The 18,485-nt window shown below is 38.8% G+C and overlaps 1 protein-coding gene across 14 annotated transcripts in view; it reads left to right on the plus strand.

Annotated features, from left to right (window-relative positions):
- ehmt1b (euchromatic histone-lysine N-methyltransferase 1b) overlaps positions 1-18,485 on the plus strand; it is a 32,645-nt gene that overhangs the window by 12,253 nt on the left and 1,907 nt on the right. For 4 of the 14 annotated variants that reach the window (XM_084137059.1, XM_084137060.1, XM_084137072.1 and 1 more), the window contains exons 2-26: positions 5,475-5,562; positions 6,018-6,511; positions 6,671-6,833; positions 7,391-7,554; positions 7,784-7,945; positions 8,115-8,183; positions 8,345-8,462; positions 8,578-8,715; positions 9,145-9,290; positions 9,766-9,909; positions 10,086-10,312; positions 10,556-10,750; positions 10,870-10,952; positions 11,037-11,143; positions 11,378-11,500; positions 11,629-11,730; positions 12,692-12,796; positions 12,967-13,121; positions 14,559-14,726; positions 15,465-15,609; positions 15,795-15,872; positions 16,345-16,460; positions 16,647-16,733; positions 16,922-17,000; positions 18,291-18,466. In XM_084137059.1, coding sequence (XP_083993185.1) covers positions 5,475-5,562; positions 6,018-6,511; positions 6,671-6,833; positions 7,391-7,554; positions 7,784-7,945; positions 8,115-8,183; positions 8,345-8,462; positions 8,578-8,715; positions 9,145-9,290; positions 9,766-9,909; positions 10,086-10,312; positions 10,556-10,750; positions 10,870-10,952; positions 11,037-11,143; positions 11,378-11,500; positions 11,629-11,730; positions 12,692-12,796; positions 12,967-13,121; positions 14,559-14,726; positions 15,465-15,609; positions 15,795-15,872; positions 16,345-16,460; positions 16,647-16,733; positions 16,922-17,000; positions 18,291-18,466 — 3,632 coding nt within the window. Of the gene's footprint in view, positions 1-3,441; positions 4,240-5,474; positions 5,563-6,017; positions 6,512-6,670; positions 6,834-7,390; positions 7,555-7,783; positions 7,946-8,114; positions 8,184-8,344; positions 8,463-8,577; positions 8,716-9,144; positions 9,291-9,765; positions 9,910-10,085; positions 10,313-10,555; positions 10,751-10,869; positions 10,953-11,036; positions 11,144-11,377; positions 11,501-11,628; positions 11,731-12,691; positions 12,797-12,966; positions 13,122-14,558; positions 14,727-15,464; positions 15,610-15,794; positions 15,873-16,344; positions 16,461-16,646; positions 16,734-16,921; positions 17,001-18,290; positions 18,467-18,485 lie in introns of those variants that run through there. The other 10 variants (XM_084137067.1, XM_084137062.1, XM_084137061.1 and 7 more) reach the window with 8 other exon arrangements.

Genomic DNA, 18,485 nt, shown 5'->3' on the forward strand with positions numbered 1-18,485 from the left:
GAAAAAACAGGGGATTAATAGCGTCTGTGGTCAGATGGTTGTTTCTTCTGTTGGCACTGAGTATTGTAAAGCAAGAGAAAAGGAGTGGTTTCTCAATACTGGGCGCACGCAAACAAGTTGTGGTTCAGTTTTATATGCTCATGTCTCATTTTGAATCATCTCTTTTGAGGTTCTGTGCCTTAGTTTGCATTTCTTCATTTTGCCTGTTTTGTCATCTTCCTTGATCTGGATCTAGATTATTTTGGATGCCTCTAAAGAGTGGAGACTGCATACTATTTATTCTTTTAAAATCTAATTTATTCTTTTGAAATCTATTTTTGTATATTCTTTTTTTTATGCAGTGTTGCTGTGTTTATTATAAATGATTTATCTGTGCACATCATTTTTTGTTAATTCATGCGCCCTGGTAATCTTTAATCAAAAGCATTAACGTCCGCTCACAACATCTCTTCTCTGATGGTTTGTTCACTAGTCCAGTGATGTGAACAATCTTTTCTAGATGGACAAAATCAAGTCCTGCCCTCATTTTTATTGTCCGAGAAGCTGTTTCACACAGAAAAGAAGATCAGAATTTCTGTTTCATGCCGACATTAAATAGTATTAAATATGGTTACTTTGAATCTAAATCTAAAAATGTTTTACCTTTGGCAGTCAGATCATATATTGATGTTGGAAATGGCTGATGTTACTTCTGGTTCATTTGTTACACTGGAAATGGGCTGGCAGGCCAAGTCGATTGTAGGTGCATTGCATTGTGGGAGACAGTATTTCTCATTGTGTGCTCTGACTCATAATTTGTACAATTTGCCAGATAGGCAATCTGGGTATTTAGGCTAATGCATAATGTGCACAGTATGCAATGCATATTGTATCCTGCAGAAATGGTAAGAGTAGGCTAGTATTCGAACATAGACACATTGTTCAGGAAGAACAAAGTTTGCAGGCCCAGACCTGCCAGTGTGAAGAGACTAGACTAAGAGTACTTCTGAAAACCTGCTTTTTGTATGTTTCCTGAGAGAAGCATTTGAAATAGGCCCAGTTGCAGAGAGATTTTAATAAGAAACAGGTTCTGTGACAAGACTGATGACCGTTTAGTGGTTAGTCTTTGCTGCAAGACCCAAAGAATGAGGCCTGTTGTTTTTTGCCCGACCTTCTTATTTCTTGGTCTTTTTATGTCTTCAAATGTGAACTGACTAAACACAGTGGTATGTCATGTTGATTTTCATTTTGTTTGGTGCTGCATTCATTTTGGATTCATTTTGAGATGTATGACGTAATCCTTTATAGTTTTTATGTATCAGACTTGTTTCAGTCCTTATTTGTTGGTCACATCCTGTGTCTTGGCTCATATTTTGGTTTCTTCATTGATTGCCATTCATGTTTGAGTCACAGCCGTAGCTGACACACCATACTGTGGCTTCGACTCTGACGTTTGGTTGCACATGTAACTGGATATTAAACTGAAATGAAGGTGTGAATCATTTTTAGGGCTCTCATATTTCATATGTCCTCATTAAGACATTGCGTTCTCGGCTGCAGTGTGTTGAAGCTATTAGGAAGGTAAGGCCAGCAAAAACCTTAGGGGGTTTTGTTGTTTACACTTTAATCTCTACTGCCGTGTGGCATGAGGCCCGTTACCTCTGAATCTATTAGAGGTCTATATTATTCAAGTCAAGTCTTAAAAATCCCACTGGGCAGCTGGTTAAAATCCTTAGCAGATACCAGAAAAGCTGATCATATACATGTGGAATTGAAAGATCTGTCTATTGCTGGAGAGTTGAAAAGAAATGCTGTGTTTGCGGCGCTCTCCATGGACACTGAAATAGGTCATTAGTGGGAAAATATTTCCCAACTAGCTTTTGATAAACCGTAAGCTGATTTATTTTTCTGTATTGTAGCAGGTATTTATTTATGAGAAAAAACTGACATTGTGAAGTTAAGTGAGTGATATCCAGAGAATGTTCAGACAGGTTGTGTGTTTTTTTTACGAACCCCAATATAGTCTTATATGTGTGCGTATAATTTTTAGCAGTATAAAATAGTTATTTGATATCGATTCAGTTTTTAATTACTTCTCAATTCTTGATATAAACTCTAAATGTGGTGTTCGGCGTAGATAGATGTTGGTCTCCTATCCCCAATCCACCCAAATCCCAATCCAGTACCCATTTCCAGTGGAAAACATTCCCTGCCTGGCTCGTCGTATCAGTAAACACTGTGTTTACAACATGGTGGAAAGGAGCAGGAGGCCCTTCCCTCCTCTTTCCTCTACTGAGCATGTCCCCTGTTTAGCCTGTAGGGGGAGATCAAGGGAAACAACTGGATATTCGCAGTCAAATGCTTTTCTCTCAATAAGAGGAGTGTGGATGCTGATATCTGGGATCTGGTTCAGCTGGTCTGTTTGGAAAGTGTCTTGGCGACAAAAAGATCACTGGAGTTAATACTCAAGGTGATGGTTTACAATATATTGATAACATAAAAGGCCTTGACATGATTTTGGGAGACTCTGAATGGAAAATGTTGTTAATTTTGGTTTTAGTTTTGGTAGAAGTAGGGAACTTGGTGTTCTCTTAAGTTCCATTTAACATCTGAAGCTAGTGCACAGACTTGTGTCCTCTGTCTTGAAAGTATACTGAATAGATTTCTCTCAATGTCTAACAAAAAAAAAGTGTTTAAGTCATAAAATTACAGAGGTCCATTGAGTGTGTGGCCATATTAATTGCTCTACTATGAGAGGGATTTACCATTTCAAACTGTATGTTTGAAGCATGCTAATTAAATATGAAAACTAAAAAGAAAAAAAATTGGATTAGTCAACCTAGCTAATTGACTAGTCTGTTGTTATTAGTCGACCCTTTTTGATCACTAGACAACACTATGTCAGTCCATATGTAATGAACTCTTAATGTTGGTAGCAATTGTTGGATATTTTAAACCCCTTGTCTTTGTAACTAAAGGTCTTTAGCTAAAATTTGCATTATTTTATGCAACTGTTTCTTTTTCTGAGACCCTGTCATGTTTTAGGAGGAAAATTGTCTTTTCAGCTATTCTCTTTATGCCTCAAGAATGTTTTTCCAAGATAAGGAAAATAATGCTCTAAACTAATTTCTGAAGAAATCTAGACCAATGATTCCCAACCAGGGGTAGAAGGGGGCACCTGACATGATTTGGTTTTGTTATATGAAACCTATTAGGCATTATCATTTCAAATAGAAACATGACTGTCCTGTCAGTGTCAATTGATTTGAATGAAAATGATTTATCTTCTGATATGTTTTTACTTATTAAACAAAACAATTAAGACACTCGTAGACTGTCATATATAAAGACTTCAGTCAGAAGCAGATTTCTTTACTGTTCTTCTCATTAACGATTGTACTAATGACTGTGATATATAAATTGAGCTTTGGTGCTAATTACTTGCCATGTAACAAAGTCTGCAAATGACTTGATAATCTGGATTTCGTTCATGAATAAATGTGCTGTTACTGTGGATGGAGGGGTATTTGATGGGGCAGTTGAGGCACAGAAGACAAAAAGGGTTGGGAAACAGCTCTAGACCAAGGATTTGCACACAATTTGTTGCTTTTAAAAAAGGGTACACTCAAAATGAAAGGCGTTTTGTAATCTCCAAGGTATGAATGCTGGTGAGACAGAGCGTCTCAATGTGGCAGACCTCAGAGTTTAACCACCATCTGTTGGTCTGATTTGATAAGGTGTGATGGGTTCTTTGCAGTGTCAGTGGGGCAGATCTTGCCTGGTTTGGTCAGGGAAAAGGGGGACTTTTATTATGAAGTGGCTCCCCTTGTGGTGAGAGAGAGGAACAGAAAGCCACACGACCTCCTTTGTTGCAAGAGCAGCTCCAACGAGCGGCAGACATTTTATGGCTGCGCAAAGGAAGGCAGCCGGTGCATCTGCCAATCAGATGAGGTCTGGGGATCGAGGCTGGGGTGGGGGAGGGGACAAACGGTGGGAGAAAGCTTGGATTTGCTTGTAATTACTGCACCCTGTGACCTACCTCTTCCTTTTTGAGCCTGGCTGCAGAGAATCACTCCAGTAGTTTGAGGCTGGTATGTGAGTGAGACTTTATGCACCACTTCAGTTGCATGGCTCGTAGAAATATACTCAACAAGTCTATCTCATCACCTCATTCCTTGCTGTTTGTTTCCTGTTGAGTTTTTTTTAAACATTTTTTTTCAATGACAAGCCAATTGGGTGAAGCTGGAATCCTTGATGAAGGTGATCACCTGACATTGTTGCAGGTTTCTTCTGGCTACCTGGGATGTGGGGTAGTAAATTGAGTAGTAGCTCAAAGGATTATGCATGATCTTAGGTGACTTCCCAGGCCAAAGTGAGCTTGACTTGGATGGGAGTCCTGTAGATGTACATTGTCTTCAGGAACGAGACCTTTAGGCATTAGAAACTCTTTCTTGAGTTGCGTTTTCTTGTCATCTCGTTAGATTCAGGGATGTGGCATATCTGAGAGAACCAGCATTATGTTGTGTTTGGCAGAAGGGCAAATTTTTTCAGATGATTAATTTTTTGTCATATCCATCGAGGTCTGTTTTTGGGACTCTCCATGCATCATTAGAGAAGGCTTTCTTGGAAGTCTCTGCTCTTTTTTTTAAATGTGTCTTTGTTTTTGCAGGGAGATCAGATACTCCTTGCTAAAAAAGGTATTTGTTGCCAGTGGTTTGTTTTGCTTCACTTATCGTAGCAGGAGAGATGTCCACATGGGCTTTATCAGTCTCCGGATCAAGCCGTCTACTTCCAGTGGACCAGTTACGAAGAATGAAAGTGAACAATTCAACCAATACATGAAAAATGAGAGAGCGAAAAAAGAGGCAATTAGGGAGCAAGAGCACGCTGAGCCTCGGCATCCACTGTATTTGTTCTTCCTGTTTGAATTATTATACATGACTGGTTCATTTTCAATAAAGATATGTATATTTTATTCTTGTATGGACTTTTCAGGTGTGATGAACCTTTAGGCGTTTGTTGAAACCAGTTGTGGCTTATGGCATTGGGAGATGTTGAGTCTCTTGAAGATATTACCTTGACTCAGGAGTGATTGACAGCTCAAAGCCCAGCCAGTCAAAGCCCTTGTTATTCAGATGTTGTTTTGACTGAACCTGTGGGATAAGCCTCTCACATTCCCAAGGGATATCTCCATGCTTTTTTCTTCCTTGCCAGTGTTTGTGTTTTTTTTGCCAATGGCCATAATTATTATCTGCTATTTTTAGAAACTATTTCAATCCAAACTCTAATTTGATCTGCTTTTATACTCATGCCTCTTTAATTGTTTTAGACCAGTTATTCCTGCCATCAGCTTGGCTTGGACATTTGTGAAGTTTAATTTATTGGCTTTGTGCACTCTCTCCCCTTTCTTTAAAATTCTATTATTTGGTTTGCATAAAAAATTTTCCCCATAACATTTCATATGGAAATCCAATAATTCAGCTGTGTGTTTTCAGCCCTCCAGTTTGGCCAATGGGAATTCGGGCAAGAGGGAAACCATGAAGTCTGAGGGGACAAAAGAGTCTCGCAGTGATCAAGAGGATGGTAAATACAAAATTTGTTTTAATACATCTGAATATTTGTGGTATAATGCTGATAGACATGTATTGATTTGTTTGACTCTTGATAGGCATGTCTTAACACATTTTGACTCGTTCCTTAGTGTTTAGTGAGTTATTTAAAAAATTTATTGCGAAAAAGGTGCAATATTTTTTGGTGTCAAATATTATGTGTTAACTTCATCCACATAGAACATAAGTCCTACCTAAAAAATAAGTCCTACCTACCCCCCCTCAGAAGAATGAATTTGCTTTAACAAAAAAATGCTTTTTTATTAGCACTGTTTACTTCCATTGTAAGTGCCTAACTTTTATTCAAAGCGCAAGTTTTTCTTTATTTTTTTAACTCCATGTGCCAACTTGATTTGAACCCAGAACAACAATCCCGTAACTGTTAAGATCGTGAAATCAATTAATCTTTTTCTGTTATTTTTCTTGTAGGAGGAAATGAAAATCGCACGAACGGGCGACCAGAACCTCTCAGAGAGGCCACTGAGCTGAATGGGACCTATGAAAACACGGACACAAAGAGAACTGAACAGAACCTTTCTACACAAGGATCACCAGCCCGATCGTCATCCATGGAGAACGGACTGTCAGAGACTGAGCCGCCCCATGGCTCTAAAGTGGGCAGTAATGGATATATTTTAAGCAAACAGCAGGAAGACACAGTGTCAGCCCCACACAGGACTAACTGGTCCCCCATAGGGGGTTCCACACTGGGGCATGGGACTAAAAGCTCATCACCTTCAGCTTCTATGTTGCGGTCCCCAGACCAGGGTTCTTCAAACAGTGCCGCAAACCTAGGACTAAGCGCGATGGAGAGGCGAGCGGAAACAGAGACTAAAAACGGCAGAGTATCGAATACACCCCCACCAACGATACATCGAGCACGCAAAACTATGTCAAGGCCAGCCTCAAACCAGACACTAAAGGTATAGATGATTTACCGCCATGAAATATTTTTCTACATCAGCTGCACTATTCATGACAGCTGAACATTCTACAATACATTGTTTTGGTATTTTTATTTTAGGTCTGCTCATGAATCATGGTCATGGATACATATAATCACATTTCTGTTTCTCCTTCAGCTTTTGAATAGGGAAAATAAAGAGCCAGTCGTGGTGAAAGATGACACTGTGGGCAAACCAGAGGCAGTGCAGCCACAGCCATCTCCAATCCAGAATCAGCTACCTCAAAGCCAAACTGATGCCACACCTGTACCAAACACCACACCAGCCAAGCCACAAACAGGTTATAAACCATATTACCTTTCTTTGTTACAAAACTGGTCACTCTAATGCTTTTTTTAATGTGGCATTCCATTTTAGTTTTCTTTACATACACACATCTGTCGTAGAATTTAGAGAAGGGCGATATATCAGTATATTAATATAACCAGTTATTGGTTATTGGCATTTAGATGATTACCTTTGCTGTCAATTAATGCTCACCTATAGTTATAATTTAATATTAATTTATTTAAAAATAGATGTATTCTTTAGCAAATCATTACTTTATTTATACTGATTGAGTTTTTTTTATTACATTTAAAAAAAAAAATGTATTACATTTAAATTAAGTAATGAATTGAAAATAAAGTATGATGTATACATATTATTTATTTTAGGCACAGCCAGATGTTAATATTTAACTTTGAAATCAAACACAAAAGTTTGCTTTCAAATTGAAATGCAGATAATCCAACCTGCATTTTACAGTTTTACATGGAAATTATTACTTTGCTTTTACAGAGAATAAAGTGCTTGAACAGGCTTGTATTCCAGAATTCTCTCTTTATGCATTGACAGTTGAACCCAGACCTGTCTCTCCCTCAGTAGCAGCCGTGTCAAGGAAGAAGAAAAGAAAAATGGGAACATATAGTCTTGTGCCCAAGAAGAAAAATAAAGTCTTGAAACAACGCACAGTTCTGGAGATGTTTCAGCGCATGTCCCAGTCTCCACCCAACACTCAGGTCAGAGATTGAACCACCAGATTCACACCTAAAGAGTGAATAATTACCTTTTATGTTATAAAAGTAATATTTGAATAGTTGCTTAGATTGTTAGTCTGAGTCTTGACCATTATTAATCATTTCTTAATATTTTTGCATTGTCAATTGGTTGACTTTTCCTGTACTTCTTGAGGCCAAGACATGTGAACCTTGACGTTAATGCCTGTCTTTTTATCCCTTGGCTTCACAGCAGCCAAAAGAGGTTGTACATGTGAATGGAGAGAGAATGGAGAATGAGTCTGATGAAGAAGAGTCAGAGGAAGGAGAAGACACAGAGGATGATGAGGAGCTGGTCACTGAGGACGGAGCCAAAGCTTCTCAGGAGGGACCCAGGATAGCTTCAATCTCTCAGGTGGGAATTCATCAACAAAGTTGCAGGGACTCATGAGCCAATGGAAAAATGCTGGCATCCATTCTTTTCCTCCATCTTGCCATTTAGTTAAAATTTTAAAGTAGAGTGGCTTATCTAGTCATTACAGTACCCTTAGAGGATGCTTATTCATTTGTTTTTCATTCATAAGCCTCTTGATGAAGAACAGGAGTCTGAGGAGTCACCGGATGGCGAAGAGGAAGGAGATGAATCAGACTTGGTGAGCTCCTTATCGTTCTCTAATTTCACCAAGTATCAGAAGAAACCGTATAACCAAAAGTCATTTAGATGCAATACTTTGATACAAAAGTATTTCACAGATCTGAATTTAGGCGCCTCTGTTTCAATTTGTTGACTGTAAGTTACTTCTGTTCTCCTCAGAGTTCGGAGTCCAGTTTGAAAAAGAAATGGAAAAAGAAGGCCAAGGGAGACCACGCCTGGCTCCGACCATCAAGGAAACGCAAGAGGAAACTGAAAGCAAAAACAGAAGGACTTTCTGGTATATAAAGTGATTAAATGCATGTTTTCCTGAAATATCTGCTGTATGGGCAACACATCAGCTGTTAATATGAGGTAATTTACAAATCTCTATGTCTGTCCCATCATAACTTCAGGAATGGATTTCCAGTCTCAATCTGAGAGCCAGAGTTCCCCATCAGCCCCTCCTGTCCGCAGGAAAGAGTATAAAGAAGTCCCACTGAACTCCCTCAACCTGGCAGCACAGGAAGCCTTATTGACATCTCAGAGTTCAGGTGAAGCAAAATGCTGTGGCATATGACATTTTTGCTCTTTAACTTGGGAAAGCATTGAATGATCTTGTAAATGAAAACAATGGTTTGCTTTTGACTATATGAGGAAGTGCAAAAGGAGATATTCTAAGTTTTATATCTTAGACTTTTCCATTTGATTGATTTCAAGCTCAGCATCTTGAGAAAGATGCAGTTGTGTAAAGTTCAGAGGATGAGTATTGTCAGCCTTTGTGGTGGCCTCCATCTTGGATAAAATGAGTCATCAAGTCTCAACCGATGTGGTGCCACCTGGTGGTCAGTCTATCTATCCAATATTTATCATTGATATAGATCTGAGTATGAAGTAACATTGGCTTCCTGCTATCTGTTTGCAAAATGATGGTTTTTCAGGACTTTCATGATTATTTGAGTCTTAAAGATGGTGATTCTTAGCTGTTTCAGGGTCAGTGGAGAGCACAGACGCTGACATGGTGCAAGAACTTCCCCTTTGCAGCTGTCGTATGGAGACTCCCAAGAGCAGAGAGATCCTCACACTCGCGGACAGAAAGTGTATGGCAACTGAGAGCATTGATGGCCAGGTGAGATGGTTGCCCTTGTGAATATGTAGAGCAATGTTGGTTGAAGTGATTGCATTTTTCAGGAATGCATTGTCTTGCTAACATGCTGGTTCTTAAGTCTGGCTCTCGAGGTCCACTTTCTGATCGTTCTCACATGCCTGTAACTTTCAAGTAAATTCTGAAGACCTTGATTAGCTTGTTAAGGTGTTTGGTTAGGGTTGGAGCTAAACTCTGCAAAAACCTTGAGGGCCAGAATTAAGAACACCTGCTATAGACTATCTGTGACTAAATGTGATGAGGTGAATAATTTACTTCAGTTCAGTACAGAAGGTCCTAGGATTCATCTTACTGCTGAATACTTGGTATCTTCATTTTTTTTGGTAACATTCTGTTTTATGTTACAATACAGTTTTTTTTTTTTTTTTTTTTTAAACTCTTTTTAAAAGCTGAGGTTCTGAACTCTATTCTAATTGGTTCCCTGTTGTTCTGGGGATAGCTGAGCCGTTGTCAGAGTGCAGTGCTGAAGCACGAGATGATGAGGCCTTCAAACTCTGTCCAACTGCTGGTTCTGTGTGAGGACCATCGCACAGGCATGGTCAAACATCAGTGCTGCCCAGGCTGTGGCTTCTTTTGCAGAGCCGTGAGTCTTTGGCTTTTAGAGAGAACGTTTTAGGTTTTGATTGGGTTTCAATGACAGCATGACAAGCCAATAGCCAAGAAATTCTTGAAGTGCATGTGTCTGAAAAGCTCCAGAGTTTTTACTTCAGTTACATTTTAGCAAACCACTCAAAGTTATTTCATGTGGCCATTGTGTAGGGCACCTTCATGGAGTGTCAGCCAGAGGTGAACATCTCCCACCGGTTTCATCGAGGCTGTGCCTCGGAGCTCAACGGTCAGAGCTTTTGTCCTCACTGTGGAGAGGAGGTCAGCAAGGTGAAAGAAGTCACCATTGCCAAGGCCGATACAACGTCAACTGTGCCTCTCAACCATGGCCTCTGTACGCCCAGCACCTCAGAGGGCAAAGCGGACACCACCACTGGAGGGTATGTGCCAGCTGCTTAATGATATAAACCTAAGTATCAAACAATTTTTGCACCATGCAGTTTCTAAAATAATTTTGGCTGACTTTTTTTTTATTCTGGGCTGAATTCAGTGCGGTTAGCAATATTCTTGTTTGTTAAATGAACCTAGGTAGGACATGTTGCTGGATCAGCATCCTAGGATATCCTTGTAGGATGTTTGTTTCTCCAACTTTTGCACTTAAATTGATTTGTTGGTCATCAAAGGTCTACTCGGCTCTCTGTTCTTGGAGAGGGCAAAGCAGACAGCACTTTACCCAAACATCCAGAATCACAGGACACATCTGTGTCCCCTGTGGGCTCCAAAGCTGGGTCTATAGGATCAGGATCTACAACCGGACCTCCACTAGGACCACCTAAAGAAACTTTGGAAAGTGTCCTGCTGGCTCTAGATGCAGAGAAGTAAGAAAACCAACTATTATGACCTTGAGCCACACTTTCTATTCTAAAATAGGGTTTAATCATTATGAACTCCTGTATGCCTTGCACTGATTCATTCCCACCATTTCTTGTTCTCCAAGACCCAAGAAGCTTCGGTTCCACCCAAAACAGCTGTACATTTCTGCCAAACAAGGAGAACTGCAGAAGGTCATACTGATGTTGGGTAAGAGTGATTAGAAAAGTTGTTTGTTTTATTTTATTCATGGTTGTCTGCTTTGTGCTGGAAACCTTCTTTTCTCGTTCTCAGTGGATGGGATCGACCCTAACTTTAAAATGGAGAGCCAGAACAAACGCACACCGCTCCATGTAGCAGCTGAAGCAGGTCATCAGGAAGTCTGCCACATGCTGGTGCAGGTGAGGGTGAATGCTAGTGAACTAGTATTAACTTACCCAAACATAAAAAGTCAACATTTACTCACCCTCATGTTGTTCTAAACCTGGATGACTTTCTTCTATGAAACACAAGAGAGAAATCTTCTTCCTCTAGTAGTTGTCGGATCTCATTTGCATATACAAATGTGGCTTATCAAGATGTCACGAACCCAATGACTTTGACATTGTCATGAAAATCGTGATCTTATTTCTCAGGCTGGTGCAAACCTTGACATGTGTGACGAGGACCAGCGGACGCCCCTGATGGAGGCCTGTGAGAACAACCATCTTGACACAGTACGCTATATTCTGCGGGCTGGAGCCATCGTCTCTCAAAAGGTCAGCAGCCACAAGGGAGAGGATTGATAAGCCAGTCTGTTTAGTACAACATTCTGTAATCAAATGCTTTTGGAGGAACATTCACTCTGTTTGAACACTGATCACATCCTGTTTCCTTTTCTTTTAAGGATGTTGAAGGTTCAACATGTCTCCATCTTGCTGCTAAGGCTGGCCATTTTGCCATTGTACAACATCTGCTGTCTACAGGCCTTATAAATATTAACTGCCAGGTACTGGACCTTCTGTTGCATTTAACATTTGTAAAAATGTTTTGGGAGTGTGAAAGGGTGTTTTGGGAGATTTCCACCATTTGAGTCATTAGAATCTGCCAAACATATCTGAGGAATTTCAGAAGACAAATGCACCAATACTCCTCCATCCTAGTGAAAACTTTTCAACACATCTGTTTTTCCCTCCATCCTCGTAATGAGTTTCTCAAAGAGAAACTTTTTCATAAGTTATTTGAATGACACTGGAATTCGAAAGGCATTTTTAACCAAATTTGCTACAGATCTATTTATGTGCTGTTAAAGATAAACATTAGGTTTTTTGGACATTTTGGAAAATGCAAAAAATTCCTCTAAACAGCATGGTAAATATATGGTGTTGCTATGTGCATTAAATTTGTAAAATTGTACATTTAATAACCATAACAAAGAACTTTTAGCTTCTCCATCTAAAAGGTTTTGTCTGAATCTTGAAGCATTTTGTTTTTATCTTAAAGCAATCTTTAAGCAAGGGCTTTATACCAGTAGTTCTCAACTAAGGGGCCTGGTCATTTAAATGGTATTTCAAAATGATTTAAAGTTAAATTAATTTTGAAAGTGTGGTTTCTAGAACTAATAAAAATACAAATAAAATTTTTAAACACAATAGTATTTTTTTAATAATGAATATGCATTTTTCCAGTTATGCCAAGCTCTAAAGTAATTCATCGCAAAGAAATTGAGTAAAACAAATATGAAAATCCAGATCTTGGAAATCTTTTTGAAAATCCTTATCATTATTCCTTAAAATAAATGGTGCTTTAGTTTGAATATTGTTGTGGATGATGGAAGACATTGGAGTCAATGATCCAGTAGCACTTGTGGTGAAGGGAACTTTATTGTATATCCAAATATACCAACATGTTTCTGCTTGGAAGCCTTCAAAAGGTTTAGATTTCTAACGAAGTTGCATTTCCTGTCCCAGGATGATGGAGGTTGGACAGCCATGATTTGGGCCACAGAGTACAAACATGTAGACCAAGTAAAACTCTTGCTCTCCAAAGGGGCTGATATCAACATCCGAGACAAGGTATGGTGCGCCGTGTTTTGTATCTGGAAACCTAAATTTAATGTAGCAAAATTGCAGCTTAATCTGCCGTTTTACATTATTTTTGTAGTTTACTTTGTCATATTTTCAGTTCTTTTATACATTTAGATGACTAAGTGTTATTTTTGTTGCAACGTCAACCGTGATTCTAGGAGGAAAATATCTGTCTGCACTGGGCGGCATTCTCTGGCTGTCTGGAGATAGCAGAGATCCTGCTGGATGCCAAGTGTGATCTCAACGCCGTCAACATCCACGGAGACTCACCACTGCACATAGCATCACGGGAGAATCGGATCGACTGTGTAAAGTGAGTAAATCTCCACTAGGGCCTTTTTTTACACCTGGTATTAAGAAAGCGTTTTGGTCGAACGGATCACAAATGGACGACGCAAAATACAGGTGAAAAAGGGGTCTAAAACGTTTTGAGCTTGTCCACTTTCGACCACTTCCAGAGGTAGTCGAAAACGCATTCGACCGGATTGCTTTCGTAGTGTAGACGCTCATGTGGTTGAATGCGTTCGAACGGACACAAAAGACGACATACTCTTCGCCTACTGACTTGATGTGTAAACACTATGGGAAGCGTGCTTGCCAGATGGGTTTTAAACTTTGTTGGCTAAAGACTCAAGTTTGGTTTGAAGATGAAAAACGTACCAAGCACAGTGTTCTCTTACCATTCCTGATTTCTAACATGCACTCACAGTGTTCGGTGTGGTCTTGTTGCTATCAGAGCATAAAGGAAAGCTGCTGCTCTCCGCATGTTTCCATTGTCTTCGTGCGTGTACATATGTAAATTGCGAAGGTTTTTTAGATTAAAAGATCTGAAGACACCCATACATTTACCAGCCCATAGACCCTCCCCTCAAAGAAATCAGGACAGAAGTGGTTGAAAGTGAACAAAAGAGATGGATTAAAACACCAGGTGTAAATGGGTATGTGTCTGCCTCGTCTATTGTGATCCGATCAACCAAAACGCATCTTAATACCAGGTGTAAACAGGGGCCTAGGTGTTATCGATCCAGACTGATTATGGATTGATTGATTAAACTTCCTTTCAATCTCACAGGTTTGTAGTGAGCTAGGCTTATTTACAATTTAGGGACATCTGAGCCACCCTCCTACAAGATAACGTTACTGCAGGATTACATCCATATCTGATGTACTGCAGCCTTAATCTGGTGCTTGTGTAGATTTTAATCGGCTTAAAGCTGCTTTTTTTTTTTGGAGACTGGATCAATGTCATTGTAGACTTATTGGAGCTGGACAGTAGCAATAAAGGCTTTCTCTCATCATTTCCTGGACAAATATTAGTATTGATCCGTTGGCAGTTAGTTACAGTGAGTGGTTAGAGCCCTGAATGTATTATTGCCACAGGAACAGATGGATTACACATACATTTTTACATAATGTAAGTTTTTTTTTTTTTTTGTGCTTCAATTGCATCTCTGAATCAAAATAAAACATTTACACACACAATGAAAATTTGCAATTTGTCTAACATAAAAATATTTTTCTTTTTTTTGGAAAGTAAGTAATAGTAGTAATAGACGTAATAATGTATCAAAAGTATTATTAGCCTACTTTTTATGTTGTAATTGTAATGACATCTCTCTCTTATCGTATTACTAAATAATAATAATAATAATAATAAAAAGAAATGAATAAATTCATACTAAATATTTTTCATTTTTGTTTGGTGAGTCTGTCCTAACCTTTAAGTTTGCCTCTTTTGTGCCTCCTGTAGCTTGTTTCTGTCACAGGGTGCTGATGTAAGGCTTAAGAACAAAGAGGGAGAGACGCCCATGGAGTGCTGTAGCCAAAGCTCGAAGGTTTGGAGCGCCCTTCAAGCCAGCAAAAAGCAAAGAGAAGCTAACAGCAACTTGGCTGCCCCTGCAGAGAAGCTTCTCAACAGGTAGATCCACTTAATCTCACTAGCTGCGTTGACATGGACACAATCGGAATTAAATCAATCCGATTGATGAATCCGAACAAGGTGTTTACATGAATGATAAATAAAGTAATCGGGTTGATGTGCGCGTTTATATGTCACAAGTTTCAAATCGGATCTGATGTTCTGACATGCGCACACTGCACAAATATACAGAGTTTCCCGCTTTTCGTGCATAAATATTATCCTCTATTGGTTCTTTATTTGTTTTAAACAGCAGACGTAATATTAATTCGTCTCTGGTCATAATTTAGAGCATATTAACCGTTTTGCCGTGCTGCTTATTGATCACGCAGCAAAAATGCCCCTCCCTATAAACTTATTAATATGACACTTCATTCAACAGGAAGAACAGCTCGTTCCGCGCGTCATACGTCATTACGCTATTTAACGTCATCGCACATGCGCAGTCCTTTCAGTTTCGGTTTTCAATCCGATCAAGTGTTTACATGTTCTCTCGATCGGATTACAAAAGGGATAGACCACCCCTTTCAATCCGATCGAAATTTCATTCGGATCGAGCTCAATCCGATCGATTAAGGTGTTTACATGAAGGTTTTTTAGTCCGATTGAGCCGTCAGTCCGATTATAAGTGTCCATGTAAACGCAGCTAATGTCCTCCAGCTCACAGTATTGACAAGTTTATCAATACCAGAATTACAACCTAAACTAGCCTATTAATGACAGTGTAATTGCGTTTAGGGACATCGCCAGAGGCTACGAGAAAGTCCCCGTCCCGTGTGTGAACGCAGTGGACAGTGAACCCTGTCCTGACAACTACAAATATGTCCCTGATAGCTGTGTGACGTCCCCAATGAACATTGACAAAAATATCACTCACTTACAGGTAAACCAGCTGAAATGTCATTTTTATTGTTACACTTTTCTAATCTCTGCAGTGTTAAAGATGATAATCATCTTTGCAATGTACCTGACAAATATGATTTGTCAGGTGCAAGACAGAGTGCTGAATGTGTAATAAACCTCTGATCGAAGGAAAAAACAATATAATGGTGTTATTTGACTTCACAGTACTGTGTCTGTAAAGACGATTGCTCCTCAGCTGGCTGCATGTGTGGCCAACTCAGCCTGCGCTGCTGGTATGATAAAGTAAGTTTATTTCTAAGCACTCCATCCATCAAACCTAAAAACGAAGCTGTTTGTTATTGTGATGTTATATCTGTAAATTGTGAATATCTGGGTAATTTGGGCTACATGAATTACAAGCTAAACTTCTGTTAATGTCATTTGACTTAGCACATATCTCCACCTAGAGGTGGAACTAATTAAGTACAAGACAGTGTGCGATGGTCTAGTCATAGTTATTAGTGGTGCTAAATTATACATCAGTTACTAATGCTCAAACTTAGAATTAGTTAATTGTATTAAACTACTTTATGATTTTTTTTTTATCTTTATCTACGCAAAATGCCCTGAAAACCATTCACAATAACCTAGCATGATGGTGGCAAGCTTTGTGCGGCCAAGCACCACTGACATTTTGTTCAGGAGAATCTAAAAACTGAGTTAATTTTTAGTTTTTTAGTGTGAGAGTTTGAATGCTTTGTGTTTGTGATATCAGGAGAGTCGTCTGCTCCCCGAGTTCTGCAATGAGGAACCGCCTCTTATATTTGAGTGCAACCATGCCTGCTCTTGCTGGAGAACCTGCAAAAACCGTGTGGTACAGAATGGACTGAGGTACCTCACATCCACTTACATTCTGGATGATTTTGCACTCCAAAAACCATACAAAATAATTTAAACATCAGTGACACATCAGTCGATTAATCACCCTGACCAACTATTTAGTATTCACATATACTTGTTGTTCGATCTGTAGTACATGATCTGAATTAAGTGGTTTCTTCTTAAATGATTTCTTAGGATAAGACTGCAGTTGTTCAGGACGCAGATGATGGGATGGGGTGTCAAGACATTACAGGATATCCCGCAAGGAACGTTTGTTTGCGAGTGAGTTTAAAAAAAAAAAAATTATTATATTTCTAAAGGTCATTGAGGGCCTGTGTTATATCTTTCTGTGAATGAGTTTAGGTCCAACTGTGTGTGTGGCTGTGCAGATGTTTGTTTAGGTGTGTCAGAATGGATATGACTGTGTGTATAGTGTGTTTGCACCCTAATGTTTCATTTCCTTCTAACAGATATGTGGGTGAAATCATCTCTGACGCCGAAGCAGATGTCAGAGAGAATGACTCCTATCTTTTCAGTCTGGATAGCAAGGTATCATTGTCCTAGGACTCTCCTATAAAATCACATTACCTTTCCTGTCTGCTCCCTTCAATTGTGGGTTATCTGCACTCCCTCAAGCAAATTTTGCATAATTCATTTAGCTAACCCCTGTCAGTTCAGAGGAATGTTTTATTTGGCTATACAATGATACTCTTGTATTTTAGGCCGTCTTGCATTGCTAGATGTTGGTTTGTTGGCATAAAATCTAAACTGCATGGCAGCTTATTCTGGCCAAGAACCGTACACTTAGACAGGAAGAATCTAACCAGCAATCACAATTTTGTTTATGTGGCAATTAGAGTAAAACTGATATAAATTAATTATTCTGAGAAATATTATATATACCTGTATTATACCTGTATACACATATAAAACACTACTGTTCAGAATTTTTGGGTCAGTACACTTTTTTTTTTTTAAAGAAATTAATATTTTTATTCGATAAAGATGCATTAAATTGATTAAAAGTGACCGATAAAAATAAATGCTGTTCGTTTGAACTTTCAGCAAACACAACTGTTTTCAGCACAACTGTTTTCACACTGATAATAATAATAATGAATGTTTCTTGAGCACTAAATCAGCAATATTAGAATGATTTCTGAAGGATCATGTGACGCTGAAGACTGGAGTAATTATACTGAAAATTGAGCTTTGCAATCAAAGGAATAAATTTCAAATGTATTAAAATAGAAAAGTTATTCTAAATTGTAATATTTCATAATAGTACTGTGTATTTAATCAAATAAATGCACCCTTGGTGAGGATAAGTAGCCATTTTTCCACCACGGAATAAAAAAATCTCATAATTCTGACTTTTTCTTACAATTGCGACTTTACATCTTGCAATTCTGACTTTTTTTTCCTCAGAACTGTGAGATATAAAGTCCCGTTCTAAGGAAAAAAACTGACTTTATTCTCAGAACTGAGTGATATAAACTTCATAACACGCAATTGCGAGTTTATATCACTCAGTTCTGTGAAAAGAAGTTAGAATTGTGAAATAAAAAGTTGAAATGATTTTTTTTCTTTTTTATTCAGTGGTGGAAACAAGCTTCCATAGATAAGAGACATTTAAAACATTTTCAAAAATCTTACTAACTGATCCAAAATTCTAAAATCTAAAATATTTTCTCAAATTTTTTCTTTAAAACTTAAAAAATAAAGACAGCCCATCTTTATTGAGCCCTGCTGAATAAATCTCATATCCCATTCTCTTTACTCTGACATCACTCTACAACAAGCATCTTCTCAATTTATTTTCTGCCATTGCTGTTGCAGGTGGGTGATATGTACTGCGTTGACGCACGTTTCTACGGCAACATCAGCCGCTTCATAAACCATCACTGTGAGCCGAATCTGTTCCCCTGTCGAGTGTTCACCTCTCACCAGGACCTCAGATTTCCTCACATCGCGTTCTTCGCCTGCAAGAACATCAGTGCCGGAGACGAACTTGGGTCTGATTCACATCATTAT

Source organism: Abramis brama (genome assembly GCF_963993115.1).
Source record: "Abramis brama genome assembly, chromosome: 15".
In the NCBI taxonomy this organism is placed as follows: domain Eukaryota; kingdom Metazoa; phylum Chordata; class Actinopteri; order Cypriniformes; family Leuciscidae; genus Abramis; species Abramis brama.